This window comes from Aulonocara stuartgranti, assembly GCF_965226115.1.
Source record: "Aulonocara stuartgranti genome assembly, chromosome: 23".
Classification (NCBI taxonomy): domain Eukaryota; kingdom Metazoa; phylum Chordata; class Actinopteri; order Cichliformes; family Cichlidae; genus Aulonocara; species Aulonocara stuartgranti.
In genome coordinates this window covers 47,704,525-47,721,537 of record NC_138958.1, presented here as the reverse complement: position 1 = coordinate 47,721,537, position 17,013 = coordinate 47,704,525, and the positions used below count along the sequence as shown (strand labels likewise).

Genomic DNA, 17,013 nt, shown 5'->3' with positions numbered 1-17,013 from the left:
CAACACGACAACAAGACACGCTCAGCAAGAAGCGCAGGAACTGTGGGAGTGGATAATAAAGCTCTATGAAACATTTTAAAGTATATAAAACTTTAGGTGACATACTAATATAATAATATTCATATATTATAATAAACGTCCATCTTTTCACACTGGATAGTTGTTTCCCAGTAATGGAGACCATTCAGTCATAGTACTCCAACTCAGGCTCTCAGATTTAATACAATACAAACACAATAAACTGTGGCAAACATGACTCTTTGTATCAGACTAGTTTTGTTTTTGAACAAACATCTCATCATAATTTGAACACAATGTCCATCCAGATAAACAGAGAGATCAGTCTGGCTTAAACAATGTTGGTGGTTTACCTTCTACTGTCCTTCCACTTTTATGCACTTCTATTTTAGACATAGTAAAAGTTTCAGTGTAGACACAAGAGGTGAAATAAGGAGGGTGCAAGTCTTCCTGCTTTCACTATAGTCTACCTCACACTGTCAGCCACAGTTACTTCCTCACCAGCATGACTGCACGGAAACTCTGCTTTCTCCTGCTTCTGCTTGTGGTTTTTAGCAGTGAAGGTAAATATATATAATTAAAAAAGAAAAGCTGTAAAGCCAGGTGTTTAAGAAGAAAGCTTTAGTTAGGTTAGTGAAATAATATATGTGATTGATTTTCCCACAACAACAAATATATAGAAACTATAATCCCGATTTTGTTTCATTTTAACTGGAACAATTTATAGAGACTCTTGTGAAGACAATTGGAAAGAAACCCGATTCCACTCAAATATGCAGCAAAACAACTCTGAATATTACTGTGATGATACTGTGTGAGATCAGCACAGAGAGGAGCCGAGGAGAACAGCGTCGTCTGCTCTATCGTTACGACCGAGGCTTTATTCATGGCTGTGACTCCAGGTTCACACTGATCAAAGAAAATGAGACTGTGTTTCTCCACCTGCTCAACTTAACATCTGAAGACAGTGGGAACTACACCTGTGAGTGTGGATTTCGTGGTGGATTGTATGTTCTCCATCTCAGTGTGACTGTGAGAGGTAAAAACATTTTCTATTTATACCCACACCGCAGATTCAAGGTGGATGTTTGGAACTGCGTTAACACTTTCTTTTCTGTCATACATGGTTTGAGGTCGTCATTCCCGCCTGCAGCGGATTAATGAAAGGTTTCAGTCAGGAGATGAACATCTGGAATGTTTTTAAGCTCTTCTTCTGGCTAATTTGTTTAAAATTTCATTATAAAACTGCTCCAATCACAACTTTGGTGTTATTTCATCAGTGAAATGTTTGAATGATGCAATTGTAACTCTAATGTAATGAAAAGATAAACATGTTTTCCACTTTAATATAACAGGCTAATGCAAATTTCGTGACTTTTCATGTTTTCAAAATGAAGTTTTTTTGTGTGTGTGGCAACATTCAACAGACGATGGAGATTCTTCTGGCATGAAGTTCATGGCTACAGTTCCCATCATTTCTGCTGCTGCTTCACTCATCAGTGTGGCTGTGATAACCTGTGGTTACAGCCTGAGGAGAAATCCTCGCAGGTGAAAACTTTTACTGACGCACTTAAACTCATGAAATGAGCCTTTGAAATCACTTGAGCACATTACTGCATACAGCAGCCACTGTGGTGTTCAAAGTATCTCATAGGTTCTTTTCAAACACCACACATTAGTTGTAGACATAGCTAGTCTTGTTTTTGAGGTATTTTTCACCCCATGACCTCTGATGTTTTTATCCTAACAGAGAAAACAGATCAGGTCTAACTAACTTAACAGGATCTGAAACTCGCCAGATGTTTGTGAGTTTTCCATAGTTCTGTTTTACACTTAATTGTGCCGAGGCTGCAGTGCATTATGTCTGTGTTTTAAGCTGCACTTTAATTAAATGTAAATGACAGTGTAAATTGTTGTTTAGGACAAAGAGGACCGCTACATGAGCCTTCATCGGCAAAACATCGATGTCTACCAAACTATCTCCTCCGGTCGCCTTCATCATGATGCTGAGGCCGCTGCATGTCACAGTCATGTACAATAATAATCAGAGATGGAGTTTTTATCCTGACTACGTGATCTATAAAACTATGATGCTAGACATGCTATCTATAAAAGACACTGACATTGTAACTTGCCAGCATCATGTGTACTGTTAGTTTGTTTTGCACTGAAAAAAGAGAAAAATATTAACGTCCAGTAAAACTTGTAATGATGTTGTGAATGAATTGCCTTAATTCATGGCTTTTAACACCATTTAATTTCTGTTTTTTATCTGGTTTGAACGTTGAAAATCCTGCCACTTGGCTCTGTGGCCTCTGCCACCATTATGGTTTTTGCTATACTGGTCCACTTGATAGTGATATTTGATGATGATTTTACTTTATTTTGAGTCATTAGAATCAGAACGGGGGTCAGGAAAAAAGAAAAAAGATAAGCTGGGGAGAAAGTTAACAGAAGAAGAGGGAAAAATAGAGAAGAAGAGAAATAGATGGAGAGGAAGAGAGAAAAAATACTGAAAATCTATTTCATCATCTGCTGAAAAACACAAGGAAAAACCAACACAGTGGGGAACCCACAGCAACAACCAATAATATGCAGTAAGTAGGCTAGTAAGTAGTAGTAAATAATAGATATTAAATGTTACTGAGCAGTAAATGGGCCCAGAGGGCCGAGACCTGAGGGCACCCCACCCGCAGCACAGGCCCAACAGAGCCAGGGGGCCGGGCCCCACCGAGCAGCCGCCCAGAGTGAGCCACTAAACACAGAGAACCACTAATGCACTGTGGGTGGGGGCACCAGCTACTGGCAGGAAGTGTGGTGGGGGGAAATAATACGTGACTATTTTTATGTGGAGTGGAATTAAACTGCCATAGAATATGCTTGTGGTGGATTTGACTCAACACAAGCGTATTGTCAAAGTGTTCTTTGGCATGCATCGAGACAGTTTCTCAGATACTGAAGTGACTTGAGCAGAGCCAGTTAAAGCCTACTGTGCTTGAGTGGGCAGCTCAAGTTTCCACGTGGAAGGTTTAGTGAGACAAAGACAGGAAGTTAAAGCTGCTGACTAATAATCTGCAGGTTCCTGATTTGAGTCTCTGTTAAGAGGATGGTGTCTCTGAGATAATTGCTTTTGTGCATCGATAAATAAACAGGGAAATAAATGAATAGAAAAAAGCATCCGAGCGGATGTGCACCGACGGTGTGCCCACTGGTCTTAAAGTGCCTTTGCGCCCCTTACCATTTATGGAGGTCCCATTTGGGCACATTGGCATGGACCTATAGTGTACATGGATGTTGCTTTGTATTAGTTCTGGTATATTATACAACACAATAACATGATGCAGTGCTGCTGTGCACCATTTCTGCAAAGAGTGTGGTGCAAGCAAGGAAGATAAGATAACTCTTGCACAGTCATACCTAGTGCAATAATACAACAAAATTGGAAACTGTCCCACCATAACACAATCATTTAGATACAATATTGGACTTTGTTTACATGTAACTGCACAAATAGAATTTAGAAATGTAATTATTGACAAGAGTGAACAACCACTTATAATGTAATCTACAGCTGTGAGCAAACAGCTAGATAGAGAATCAGAAGTGTTGTGTTTTCTACAAAGTTTGCTGTTTCAGTGAGAGTCATATGTCATATCATTTCAAACAGTGGCGATCCAGTAATGTTGTACAAACGAGTAAGACTAACTATAGACTTTAGCCAAAGTTGTTAAGTTAGCTAAAGAGTTGGGATTGTGTGTAAGGCATAAATAAACCTAAAATGCAATGTTTTGGACGTTCTTTGGCACATTTCCCTACTGTAGGGGTCTCTGCAAGCATACGGGGCTCTGAGAGGGAACAAGATGACAACGAGGAATTCTACTGGAAACAGTCGATCATGTCTGTCAAAGCTGAATTCAGGGCAAACTAGGCTAAATTAGTGTTTTTAGCTAACAGCTACAGTAAGCATAAAAGTGACTGTTGGGCTATTATTTGTTAACAGGGGCGATTTTAGCCCATTTTTGGGGTGCTTTGGTTCATTTTTGGGGTGCTTTGGTTCATTTTTGGGGTGCTTTGGTTCATTTTTGGGGTGCTTCAGCACTTACTTACTTTTTTTTGACAATATTTGCTGTTTGTGTGACACACTACTAAAAATATAAAGGCAGAACTTGGTTGAGAGGTAACATTTTAACAACAAAAGTATCCATAATATTTTTTAATATTTTGTAATAATTTATTTGTAATAATTTATTCTGTTTCAGGAGTGTTTTTATGCATCTGTATTATATTATACAAACACATTAAAAGTGAATCTCTGTCCAAAATATGCACTCAGTTTACTTCTTACTCACTGTGAGCATCATTCATTATTCTCCTCCAGTAATTAATGTTAGGATATGTATTTTTTTTATTCCAATCCATTCTTCTTTGGCAGCATTTAAATAACCTTGATCAGATTTGATGGTTTTGTTACAGACTTTTCAAAAAAGTGTTTTGCTTTTCTTTCACAAATGTGGGATTAAATTGTTAAAAAGTACAAAACAGTGATGTCATGTTTTGTGACGAGGACCCAGGCACAGAGAGACTTGATGGATTTAATAATCTTTTGATTTAATAAAGAAATTTGCAGACTTGCACAGAGATGGTAAAATTATGATGACTGATAAAGGAGGCGAAGACAACAGACGATGAGGACAGGGAGGATGCAGGGACCGACAGAGACGGGGAAGAAGTCTCATTGTGACGAGTAAAGTGTATCTTGGCTGGCTGGGCAGCTCTCTGGGTGCTCAGCCCCCCGAAGCTCTGATCCTAGAATCCTCCCTGAATTGTGTTAATACAGTATGTCAACATGAAAGCATAACTGTACAGGGTGGGCCAGTTATATGGATACACCGTAATAACATGGGAATGGTTGGTGATGTTAAAGTCCTGTTTGTGGCACATTAGTATATGTGAGGGGGCAAACTCCTCAAGTTCGGTGGTGACCATGGTGGCCATTTAGAAGTCGGCCATCTGATACCAAAAGATACCAAACAAGGCAAAGTAAATAATTTTTAAAGGTAAATGTAGAGGAAACATCAAAAGTTGTCACGGCTGGGGCAGCAGTCGTGTGGTGGAGTGAATGAGGACCAAGATGCAGACGGCGGTGGAGATGCGAGTGGAGATTTATGTTAAGTCTAATTGTTGAATGTTGCCATTGTGTTTCTTAAATTTGTACAGTCTTAGTTTAAGCAGTAGGATCAAAGCCATTCCTTTGATTCTGACCACCTCTCCAGCCACTCTGTGCTGGGGGAGGTTTTATTGTAGATACATCCTATCTGAAAGATCTGTTTCTTTTGATGTAAGCTTCCTGGGTTTATGACCCTTTGGTCAGCAGGAGGTCTCTCACACACACACACACACTGTATACATTTACATACAGTGCCTTGTCTTTGTAACCAAAGGGGGGTTGCAAGGGGAGGTGCTTTGTAAACTATTGTTTGAAGTTTGTCAATAAAAGGCAGCGAGAGGAGGCCACCATTTTGGGGTTCTTTGTCGTGCTGGACACAGACGAGGCCTCCCTTGTGCAAGTAATGGATCGATCGACTGTCTTGTTTTCTTCATGATGAATAAGTCTCTAGAATTAGCGGGGTTTGTGGAAACACAGACCCAACAATTTATTTACAGTGAAAATAACAAAGGTGAGGGAAGAAGTGAACATCAACCTAAACTGGGACAAACTAACAGACAAAGCAGAAAACATGAGGGCAGCAGGAAAACACAGAGATGACACGAAGAAGGAAGAGAGACGTGGAGAAACACCGATGGACACGGAGACTTTTCACCTGTTCCTTTTGTTTGAAGTGGATTACTAAGGGAGCAGAGAAAGTGTCTCCATCACTCACCACAGCTGGATTCCAGGATTTCAGAGCATCCAGCTGTGGAGAGGAGCGCCGGCGGCGTGGACGCAGTTTAGTAATCAGGGAACGGGAGGCAGGAGGGAAACACAGCTGGGACCAATTACACACACGAGACAGGAAACAGTAACACAGGACTGTCAAAGTAAAACAGGAAATATAACACAGAGTCCAAAGTAAGGAGACGTGGGACACAGTGAAGACACAGAAACAGAAACCAGAACTATAATCACAAAACAAACTCAGAAACATAAAGAGTGAATCAGCTGATTCAGTGTTTGTGACAAAAACATGGATCCTGGTTAATAACTTTTATTTGTTTGTTTCTGTATTATTTTGTGTATCGTTCTTATGAGCTGTTGTTTTTTCAGTGAAATATTATTTCATTGTTTTAAGCTTTTTGTTGACTTTGAAGTGCTTAAGTTGATATTTTTGAACATTTAATTTGTTCGATTATTGTCGAGTCGATAAAACTGTCAAACGCACAGCTGCTTCCAGCACGGCCGGAGGAGAGGTGGCCGAGCAGACGCACAACACACACAGCTCACAGGTTTGCATTTCTATATATTGCAGATGTTGCAGAAATTGAGAGTAAAGAACTCAGAGATCCAGCGCTGTCTCCTGCCCCTTATTTATACACCACAACACAACGACAGGCGTAACTCACACAAACGGGTAACATGAGGCTCAGATGCTTTGGACGTGTTCACATATACTGGACACAGAATGATGAAGATGGAGCTGCAGGAAGGAGGAAAAGAGGAAAAACACAGAAAAGATTCACAGATGTGGTGAAAAAGGACACGACAGCTTCTGTTTGTTAGTTTGGTTTTTCTTTATTTGGTAAAGAGTCAGAAATAAAGAGAAGATCACATGTTTGAATATTATATTAACGTTCTGTAATTACAACAAGTTGTAAAATCTTTCCAGAGTGAGACAGAGACTGTGCAGAGACTGTAGAAGGACAGAGCAGCAGCAGAGCAGTCCAGATACACTGATGATCCTCTGTCAGATCCAGAGGGACACACAGGGGTGATGCTGGACTCTACATTATGTCTGACAGTGGAGCTGTTCTCAGAGCAGTTCACTCTGCAGCACTGACAGTCATCTGCACTTCATTCCTCTGTCAGTCACTGCTGGATGAAGCTCTCCTCTCCACCTCCCAGTAACATGGCCCAGTCAGAGCGTCTCTACTAGAGATGGCACGATACCACTTTTTTATGTCCGATACCGATACCGATATCATAAATTTGGATATCTGCCGATACCGATATGAATCCGATATAGTGTTTTTTAATCAACAAAACTGTTTTTTAAATATCTTGCTGCATTTTGCAAGTCTGCAAGTTCATACTCAAGTTTAAAACAACAACTACACTAAAGCTATTCTGTTATACCTGTATACATAAAAAATATTTCATAGTTCAGCAACACTGATCAATCTAATAAACATAAACCTACACCATCCTCCCTATTCTGGTATTTTAAAGAGTACTTAGCGTAAATATTAAGCAACCTAACTAATAGGGTTCCAACTCCCAGCAACAACAAAAATAAATAAATAAAAAATAGGGAACCACCCCTCACGCTCCACCTCATGATGCTTAATCGACGTAATCAACCTTAATTTGATGCAGTGTGAAAAAAAATGCACAGAAATCAATTATTTTTCAAGAAATATTAAATAGATTCAACATCTTTCTTCAACAAAATTGCAGACTGCACAGATGGTACCTTCCCAAAGGAAAAAGTACTATAGCTTACTAGGGTATATATATTAGACTTAATAGTTACTATATACAGTAATGGACTTCTATTTATTTTGCATCAAATTAAAACTTTGGGTGTCAGATAATTATTTATTAAAAGCTCGACATTTTAAATGAGAATAAGAAAGAAAAGTATGTCTTTGTGCCCCCTTTTCCCTGTTAAGGCCCCCCTGGCTAAACTTTGCTAGATCCGCCCCTGCACAGTTACCAGCGTCAGCTGTAGAAAAAGATCCTCGAGTAGAAAGTAATATTAAATAAATTGTAACAACAGCTTATCAAGCTTAAACGTGCTGCTGTTGTTCAGCCGCTGGTTTCCTCTTTCTGGCGCAAAGTGGACCAAAAACAAACAAGTGAGGCGGACTCGCGACAGAAAAGCCGATCAGCTGATCATTGATCAGTTTCATGATTGAAGTAGCAGCCGGAGAGCGAGAGGCAGTCGCTCGTTAAGCTTAACGCAGGAATGCTTTACAAACATTCAGAGATGGACTTACACACTTGCTTTACTTCTCTCGGGGATAACTTTGTCGGAGATGAAATGCCGGGTTGCTAGCGAAGCTCCAAATGCTATCCAGACCACCGACAGGTCCTACATGCCACAGCTGCTCTATCACGTGATGCATACTGCTCCGAGTGCTAACGTTCTGAGGTGAGTTACGGGGTGTTGCAAGTTTTGTGAGGTGCTTTCGTGATATTTAATGGATCGGATTACATTTTTTATTTTTCTCCGATATCCGATCCAGTAATTTAGGTCAGTATCGGACCGATACCGATACGTAATATCGGATCGGTCCATCTCTAGTCTCTACACACAAGCTGCTGCTGCTTCAACCTCTCTGGATCATCAGGACACAGCTGCTCCTCTCTCAGCACACACACCGTCCTGTTTACCATCATCACCTCCACCTGCAGAGAGAAGGAGGAAGAGCAGAGGAGATAAACGAGTGTTTCCAGAGACTCTTCATCAGCTGTCAGTCAGTGATGCAGCACATCCAGTATAAAGAGCAGCAGGGACGTCAGTGCTGGGACTGTACTAGGACTCATTGTTGCTTCACTTTTTCTAATCTTTGGATTTTTATTGAAGTTGCTGAAAATGTTTTTCCCTCCTAGTTTGAGTTTGGACTTTCATTCATTAGAAGAACCTTGGTGTGTCCACTCTGAGCTCTGTAGGAACCCCAACAACAAGCCCAACAATCCAGATGGACGGTTCCAGCTGTTAACTGGAGGAATTCCATCCAAACATCTGCTCTCACTAAATTCTTCCTCACCTACAGACTGTGTTCTTCACTGCTTTAAACTTGGAAATCAATGCAGTCATTGGTCTGCGTGCTGCTTTGTTCAGAGAGCTGATTGGCTGTTGACAGTGTTTGATCAGAGCGTGTCAGCCGTTACTATGGTGACCATAAAGGTGAGAAACAGGAAGTGTTTGTCTCCAATCCTGAAGCCTGTCACTGTTCTCCTCTCACAGCTTCACTGAGAAGCTGCAGCTTTACAGGAAACACTGGATCTTTGTTTCATACTGACTGTGTTTAGTACAATACTGCTGACAGCACCACCCACTCACTCCATCACTCTACTGACCCCAGAGTCTCCAGTCTGTAGTCTGGACTCTTCTTAAGATCAGACAGCTGCTTCACATCTGGATCCTTCAGGTTGTTGTAGTACAGGTACAGCACTCTCAGATGGGAGGGGTTGGACTTCAGTGCTGCTGCCAGATAATCACAGCTGATCTCTGACAAACCACAGTCGATCAATCTGTATAAAGAATGAAAGATGTAAGTTTATTAGACAAAGTGCTTGAAATCATTCAGTGTTTCATCATCTGTTCAGAGCTGAAGAAGGTTCAGAATGTAGAAGTTTAGAAAATGGAAACTCCAAACAGCTGAAGCCAACAGGAAGCAGCTTCAAACAAACACAACAAGAGAAAAAACTCTGAATGTTTCACATTAAAGTCGTACATTTCTCATAAAAACAGGACAAAGACTTGAAAAAGTCGTGTTTTTCCTTCCAGGAATCAGAATCAGAATCAGAATCAGAATACTTTATTGATCCCTGGGGGAAATTATTTTTTTTTTGTTACAGTGCTCCATTTTAAACCAACATTAAGACAAGACAGACAATACGCTAACTAAGAATAGTACAATATATACATATATATACATACATACATACATAAGTCACTTATAAATAAATATTTGGAAAAGAAACGTGTAGCTGTAGCAGTAAACAGTGTGTTAAGTGGATGCGTTGTACAGGGAGCCACAGGCAGGAATGATTTCCTGTGTCGTTCAGTGGTGCTCTTCGGTAATCTCAGTCTCTCACTGAACGAGCTCCTGTGACTGACCAACATGTCATGGAGTGGGTGGGAGGTGTTATCCAACATTGTCTTTATCTTGGACAGCATCCGCCTCTCCGACACCACCTTGAGGGAGTCCAGCTCCATCCCCACAACATTGCTGGCCTTACGGATTAGTTTATTAAGTCTGTTGGCATCTGCGACCCTCAGCCTGCTCCCCCAGCATGCAACAGCATAGAGGATCGCACTGGCCACAACAGACTCATAGAAAATCCTCAGCATTTTCTGGCAGATGTTGAAGGACCTCAGTCGCCTCAAAAAATAGAGACGACTCTGGCCCTTCCTGTAAAGTGCTGTGGTGTTTTTAGCCCAGTCCAGTTTATTGTCGATGTGTACTCCAAGGTATTTATAGTCCTCCACAATGTCAACACTGACCCCCTGGATTGAAACAGGGGTCAAGTGTTTCCTGGTCTTCCTGAAGTCCACGATCAGTTCCTTGGTCTTTGCCACGTTGAGCTGCAGATGATTCTGCTCACACCACGTGACAAAGGAGTCGACCACAGCCCGGTACTCTGTCTCATCATCCCTGCTGATGCATCCAACCACCGCAGAGTCATCAGAAAACTTCTGAAGATGGCAGGTCTCTGTGCAGTGGCTGAAGTCTGTGGTGTAGAGGGTGAAGAGGAAGGGGGAGAGGACAGTCCCCTGTGGTGCCCCTGTGTTGCTGATCACCTTGTCAGACACACACTGTGGGAGACGTACATATTGTGGTCTTCCTGTCAGGTAATCAACAATCCAGGACACCAGAGAAGCATCCACCTGCATTGCTGCTAACTTATCGCCCAGGAGGGTCGGCCTGATGGTGTTGAAAGCACTGGAAAAGTCAAAAAACATGACCCTCACAGTGCTCGCCGGCTGGTCCAGATAGGCGTAGACACGATTGAGCAGGTAGATGATGGCGTCCTCTGTTCCGAGACGAGGCTGATAAGCGAACTGAAGGGGATCCAGATGTGGTCTTACTATGGGTCGCAGCTGGTCCAGGATGAGCCTTTCCAGGGTCTTCATGATGTGGGAGGTCAGTGCCACGGGCCTGTAATCCTGGGGGCCACTGGGACGTGGCGTCTTTGGTACAGGGACGAGGCATGATGTCTTCCACATCACCGGGACCCTCTGCAGACTCAGACTCAGCATAAACAGTTTATGAAAGACTCCACACAGCTGGGGGGCACAGGCCTTGAGGACAAGGGGACTCACTCCGTCTGGTCCAGCAGACTTGCCTGAGTGAAGTCTCCTCATTTGCATCTCAACCTGGTATTGAGTGAAGGTGATGGGTGGGGGAGGGGTGTCAGGAATCTCACAGGAGGCAACATGTGAAGAGAGAGGCTGGCACAGTGGTGTGGCTCTGGATTCCAGGCTGACTGCAGGTGAGGTTGTGGGGGTGTGAGCAGACACTGTGGTGTCGAATCTATTGAAAAACAGATTCAACTCGTCGGCTCTATTCTCACCTCCCTCAGCTCCCCTGCTGTTGGTTGGCCTGAATCCAGTGATGGTCTTCATGCCCCTCCACACCTCTCTCATGCTGTTCTGCTGGAGTTTCCACTCCAGCTTCCTCCTGTAATTGTCCTTAGCCTCTCTGATCTTGTCCTTTAGTAACACCTGGACCTTCCTCACCTCCTCTTTGTTGCCCCCTCTGAAAGCCCTCTTCTTGTTGTTGAGGAGGGCTTTGATGTCCTTAGTCACCCACGGCTTGTTATTTGGGTAACAATGAACAGTCTGAGCTGGAACAATGGAGTCGGTGCAGAAAGTTATGTAGTCTGTGATACACTCAGTAAGGAACCACATGGCTTCACTTTTAAAGGTGAAGTGTGACAGAAATGGACATATTGAAATCAATGATATCAAAGCTGGAATCAAATGAGTCCAAGTCTTCTGCTGATTCAGCAGAAGACTTGGACTCATTAGGACTCATTACCTAATCAAACCTCTGTAACTTTGCTTCACTTCAGCAGCTTCAGCTCATGTTCACATGTTGATTCATGGTTTTCATGGTTGATTCACCTCATTTTTAAAAAATGACCTCTGACAGGAAAGTCTCATTTCTGCTGTTCAACAGTGAAGAAATGTAAATTTTCAAAATGACAAATTGGAAAACACAGAGCTGTGTCTCTAATCAAAGCAGAGATGGAACGATGCCACTTTTCATGTCCGATATCGATAGGAATCCAATATAGTCGATTTTATAATCAAACGTTTTTTTTAATCTCTTGCTGCATTTTGTATAAGTTCATACTCAAGTTTAAACAATCTAAACACTAAAGCTGTTCTGTTATACCTGTCTGCAAAAACACACTGCAGCCAAAACATTAGACAATACTGATCTTTGTATTTAAACTTTTTTCAGAACTTTAAATCTAAGTATTTAAAGTAATATTCAAAAGTCATTTAAATCAGTCTGATGCAGACTTCAAAAACTCTGGTTGTGAATAAAAGAAGTGCAACATCAGCACAAAATAATGTTTCTATTGAACAACTAACACAAACAGGTTGTAGAATGGAGCCTTTTCTACTCACAGCTGAACAGAAACAACATCCAGAGTGGAAAACAGTGCAAATAACTGCAAACAGGCTTCATGACACTCATGTTTGATCAGATTCACTCCCTGCTCTCACACACCAACTCCAGACCTGCATTCATCTTTTCCCTCTGAACCCCCCAAACATACAAACCCTGAGCCACCACCATTGCCCTTTCACTGACTGCCCCACTCCACCATTTGACTCTTAGAACTGAAGACGCTTCTCTCATAAGAGGTGAAACATCTTCAAGGAAACTTAAAGAAGTCCAGACGCTTTTCTTTCCAAGCTCCTTAGACTACGATGACCTGGATGTCTGAGAACCTTCACAGACTGATTTTACAAGAACAACTTGTGTCAAAAATCCCTGGCAGTGCCTCTCTGTCACACACACAAATCACTACAGTTACAAATTTAATAACTTAAAAACCTCAGAAAAACAGAACTGAGCAAACCAAACAAACAAACAAACAAACAAACAAACAAACAAACAAACAAACAAACCAGAGACCAGGTAAGAACATTGTTGAGGTTTAAATTTATAATCTTAAATACTTATATGCTGATTATATTGCTTTATAAGAAAGGCCCAACTCTGAGTACACTCTGTGCCGACAGGACTGACAGGAAATTACATGCTTTTGCAGGCGAAAAGTGAAACTAAGCAGAGTGTTTGATCGAAACTTAAAGTGTGTGTGACGTCTATATAAATGACTAGGCTTCCTGTTTTGTGCTTCAGACCTGGGGTTGTGTGTTCAGGTCTCCATATCCGGATATGTAAAATAAAGATAATTTTTTAAAGTAAAAAGACCACTTTTGAGCCGTGTCTTTTTGGCCGTAAAGAATACCAAAGGACCGGAATTTAATAACATTAAAAGCAAACAATAAATGAGCAAAGTAGTGCATGATAAATATAGATGACAAATACAAAGTGCAATATAGAAACACTGGGTAAAAAGAAATGAACAATTAAAAAGGAGGATAAAAGATGTGAGCAGTAGTTAAACAGTAGAAATAAATATATAATAAACAAACAAAAATAGATAATAAATGAAAGCCAGGTCTGAAAGGTGAGTTTGGCTTTAAAAGCATGAAAACACACTGCTGTCTTCAGGAAGGCTGCTCCAGTAACAGAAAGTCATCTACATGTGGGTTTAGTTCTGACTTTAGGGACAAGTAAAAAAATAAAATAAAATAAAAACATCTGTCCAGACAACCTGACAGTCAAAAATATAAACTCAGGAACTTAAAAGGAAAATTGTGCTGACTTTGAACGTCCGCATCAAGATAAACTTACAGATTTAAGAGTCAAAAAGTGTCAAAAAGTCTGTATCCTTACCTGAGAGTTTCAAGTTTACAGTCAGGACTCTTTAGTCCAACACACAGCAAATCCAATCCTGAATCCTGCAGGTAGTTCCAGCTCAGGTCCAGCTCTCTCAGATGATTGGATGGGGAGCTGAGAATTTCAGACAAAGCTTCAAAGCTTCTTTTTGAGAGTTTACAAGCTCTCAGCCTGAGGAAGAATAACAATGGAGACATATTCTTTTATTCATCTAGCATTATTAAACATATTTGTTCATAGATTCACTTACAGCACTTTCTTGGATGCTTTGACCACTGGCAGCAGCTTCAAAAATGCCTTCTCTGAACGGGAGTATTTCACCAGGTCGAACTCATCCAGATCTGATGACAGTAAGATGAAGACCAGAGCCGACCACTGAGCAGGAGACAGTTGATCTGTGGAGAGACGTCCTGATCTCAGGGACTGTTGGATCTCCTCCACTAGAGAACGATCATCCAGTTCATTCAGACAGTGGAACAGGTTGATGCTTTTCTCTGCAGACAGTTTCCCACTGAGCTTCTTCTTGATGTAGTGAACTGTTTCCTGATTGGTCTGTGAGCTACTTCCTGTCTCTGTCAGCATGCATAGAAGATCCTGATTGGTCTGCAGTGAAAGACCCAGGAGGAAGCGGAGGAACAAGTCCAGGTGTCCATTTGGACTCTTCAAGGCTTTGTCCACAGCACTCTGGTAGAAGTCTTTTACAGTAAGTGTTTTCTGGAAGATTTTAAAGAGAGGAGATTGTTTCTTAAGCAGGTTGACTCCAGAGTTGATGAAGGTCAGATAGACATGAAGAGCAGCAAAGAACTCCTGAATGCTCAGATGGACGAAACAGTAAACAACGTTGTTGAACATGTGGCACTCATCAGCTTTAAAGATCTGTGTGAACACTCCTGAGTACACTGAGGCTGCTCTGATATCGATGCCACACTCTGTCAGGTCTGATTTATAGAAGATCAGGTTTCCTTTCTGCAGCTGATCAAAGGCCAGTTTTCCCAGAGACTCAATAATCTTCCTGCACGACTCTGTCTCAGCTCCTCCATCATACTTGATGTCCTTCGTTTGTAGGTGAAATAGCACAAGGCGTAGGTAGAGCTCTGTGAGAGTCTTAGGCAGATCTTTGCTCTCTTTGTTCTTCATGACAAACTCCAGAACTGTAGCAGTGATCCAGCAGAAGACTGGGATGTGGCACATGATGTGGAGGCTTCGTGATGTCTTGATGTGGGAGATGATGCTGCTGGCCTGCTCCGAATCTCCGAATCTCTTCCTGAAGTACTCCTCCTTCTGTGGGTCAGTGAACCCTCTGACTTCTGTCACCATGTCAACAATGTCACAAAGGATCTTATTGGCTGCTGCAGGTCGTGTGGTTATCCAGAGGCGAGCAGAGGGAAGCAGTTTCCCCCTGATGAGGTTTATCAGCAGCACATCCACTGAGGTGGACTTTCTAGGGTCAGTCAGGATTGTAGTTTTGTGGAAGTCCAGAGGAGGTCGACACTCATCCAGACCATCAAAGATGAACACAACCTGGAAGTCTTCAAAGATGTAGATTCCTGCTTTTTTGGTTTCAGTAAAGATGTGATGAACAAGTTCCACCAAGCTGAACTTTTCCTCTTTCAGCAGATTCAGCTCTCTGAAAGTGAATGGAAACATGAACTGGATGTCCTGGTTGGCTTTGTCTTCAGCCCAGTCCAGGGTGAACTTCTGTGTTAGGACTGTTTTCCCAATGCCAGCCACTCCCATTGTCAGCACTGTTCTGATTGGTTTATCTCTTCCAGGTGGGAGTTTAAAGATGTCTTCTTGTCTGATGGTTGTTTCTGGTCTGTCTGGTTTCCTGGATGCTGTTTCAATCTGTCTGACCTCATGTTCATCATTGACCTCTGCAGTCCCTCCCCCTGTGATATAGAGCTCTGTGTAGATCTGACTCAGGAGGGTCGGGTTTTCTGTTGTAGAAATCCCCTCGAGCACACACTGGAACTTCTGCTTCAGGTCTGACTTGAGTTTGAGCTGACACTCAGTGAGAATCTCTGCATGAATAAACAGCAAATGACACAAATGAGAAAACTGCATTCTGGTTACTGTGGTTATGTGTTCAGTTCACTGGACTCTTGGTGTCATGATCCGAGTGAGTCTGAGTAACTTTCCACAGCATCTTGCAAACTGCCATCCTCAGCTGCCTGCCTCCCTGTGCACCCACATCTCACTCTGTACCCAGATTTAATTCATCTCCTCCTCCAGCTGATCTCCACCTGCAGCCACGTAACACCTCTTAGTTTTTAAATCTTGGACTCATTCACTACACTGTGGACCACTCTGATTATTATCTCCTTTGTTCCAGTGATCCTGGATAGTTTCTATTCGCCCGATTCTGCCCCTGTTGTTCCTTTGACCTGCCTCAGCTTATGTTCTGGCCTCAGCTCTGCACTTCTCATAATACCTCGCTTGCTGTTGAATTTAGCCGTGATTCAGCTTTCTCCGTCAAGAAATCTAGTAAAATACATTTCTGTTAAAAGTCACTCAGCCTCCGTTTTTTGGTTCTGTGCTTGACTCCATTCCTTTTCATGAGCCATTGAGCCCTGACACTTGGGTTATAACTGAGGGCAGGTTTTATAGAGACACATTTGATTTAATTATGTTTATTTATACAGCACCAAATCAATACTAGCAACATTTCACATATTACATAAACAACACTATGGAGCCAGTAATGAATAAATATGTAGAATAAATGAAAGAATTTCAAGTATAAAAGTTTTTTTTTAATTCCTCCAAATAACAACAACAGTCACCCCAATGTGCTTTATATTGTAAAATAAAGAACCTACAATAATACAACAGAAAAAAAAACAAATATCTTTTTGGGGCCTGAACACTGAAGGCTCTGCCTCCCATTCTACTTTTAAATACCCTGTGAACAACAAGTAGGCCTGCAGAGCGAGAGCGAAGTGCTCTAATAGGGTGATATGGTACTACAAGGTCATTAAGATAAGATGGGGCCTGATTATTTAAGACCTTGTATGTGAGGAGCAGGATTTTGAATTCTGGATTTAACAGGAAGCCAATGAAGGGAAGCCAAAACAGGAGAAATATGCTCTCTCTTTCTAGTCCCTGTCAGGACTCTTGCTGCAG

General features: G+C 41.7%; 2 protein-coding genes across 2 annotated transcripts in view; both read right to left on the bottom strand.

The window, feature by feature from the left end:
* Window positions 1-17,013, bottom strand: part of LOC309701484 (NACHT, LRR and PYD domains-containing protein 12-like) — a 1,104,110-nt gene that overhangs the window by 386,574 nt on the left and 700,523 nt on the right. The gene's annotated exons all lie outside the window — the stretch shown is intronic.
* LOC309700371 (NLR family CARD domain-containing protein 3-like) lies at window positions 14,137-15,954 on the bottom strand (the record flags this gene model as incomplete). Its single annotated transcript, XM_082523892.1, has 1 exon — window positions 14,137-15,954. The coding sequence occupies one exon, from the start codon at window positions 15,952-15,954 to the stop codon at window positions 14,137-14,139; it is 1,818 nt and encodes a 605-aa protein (XP_082380018.1).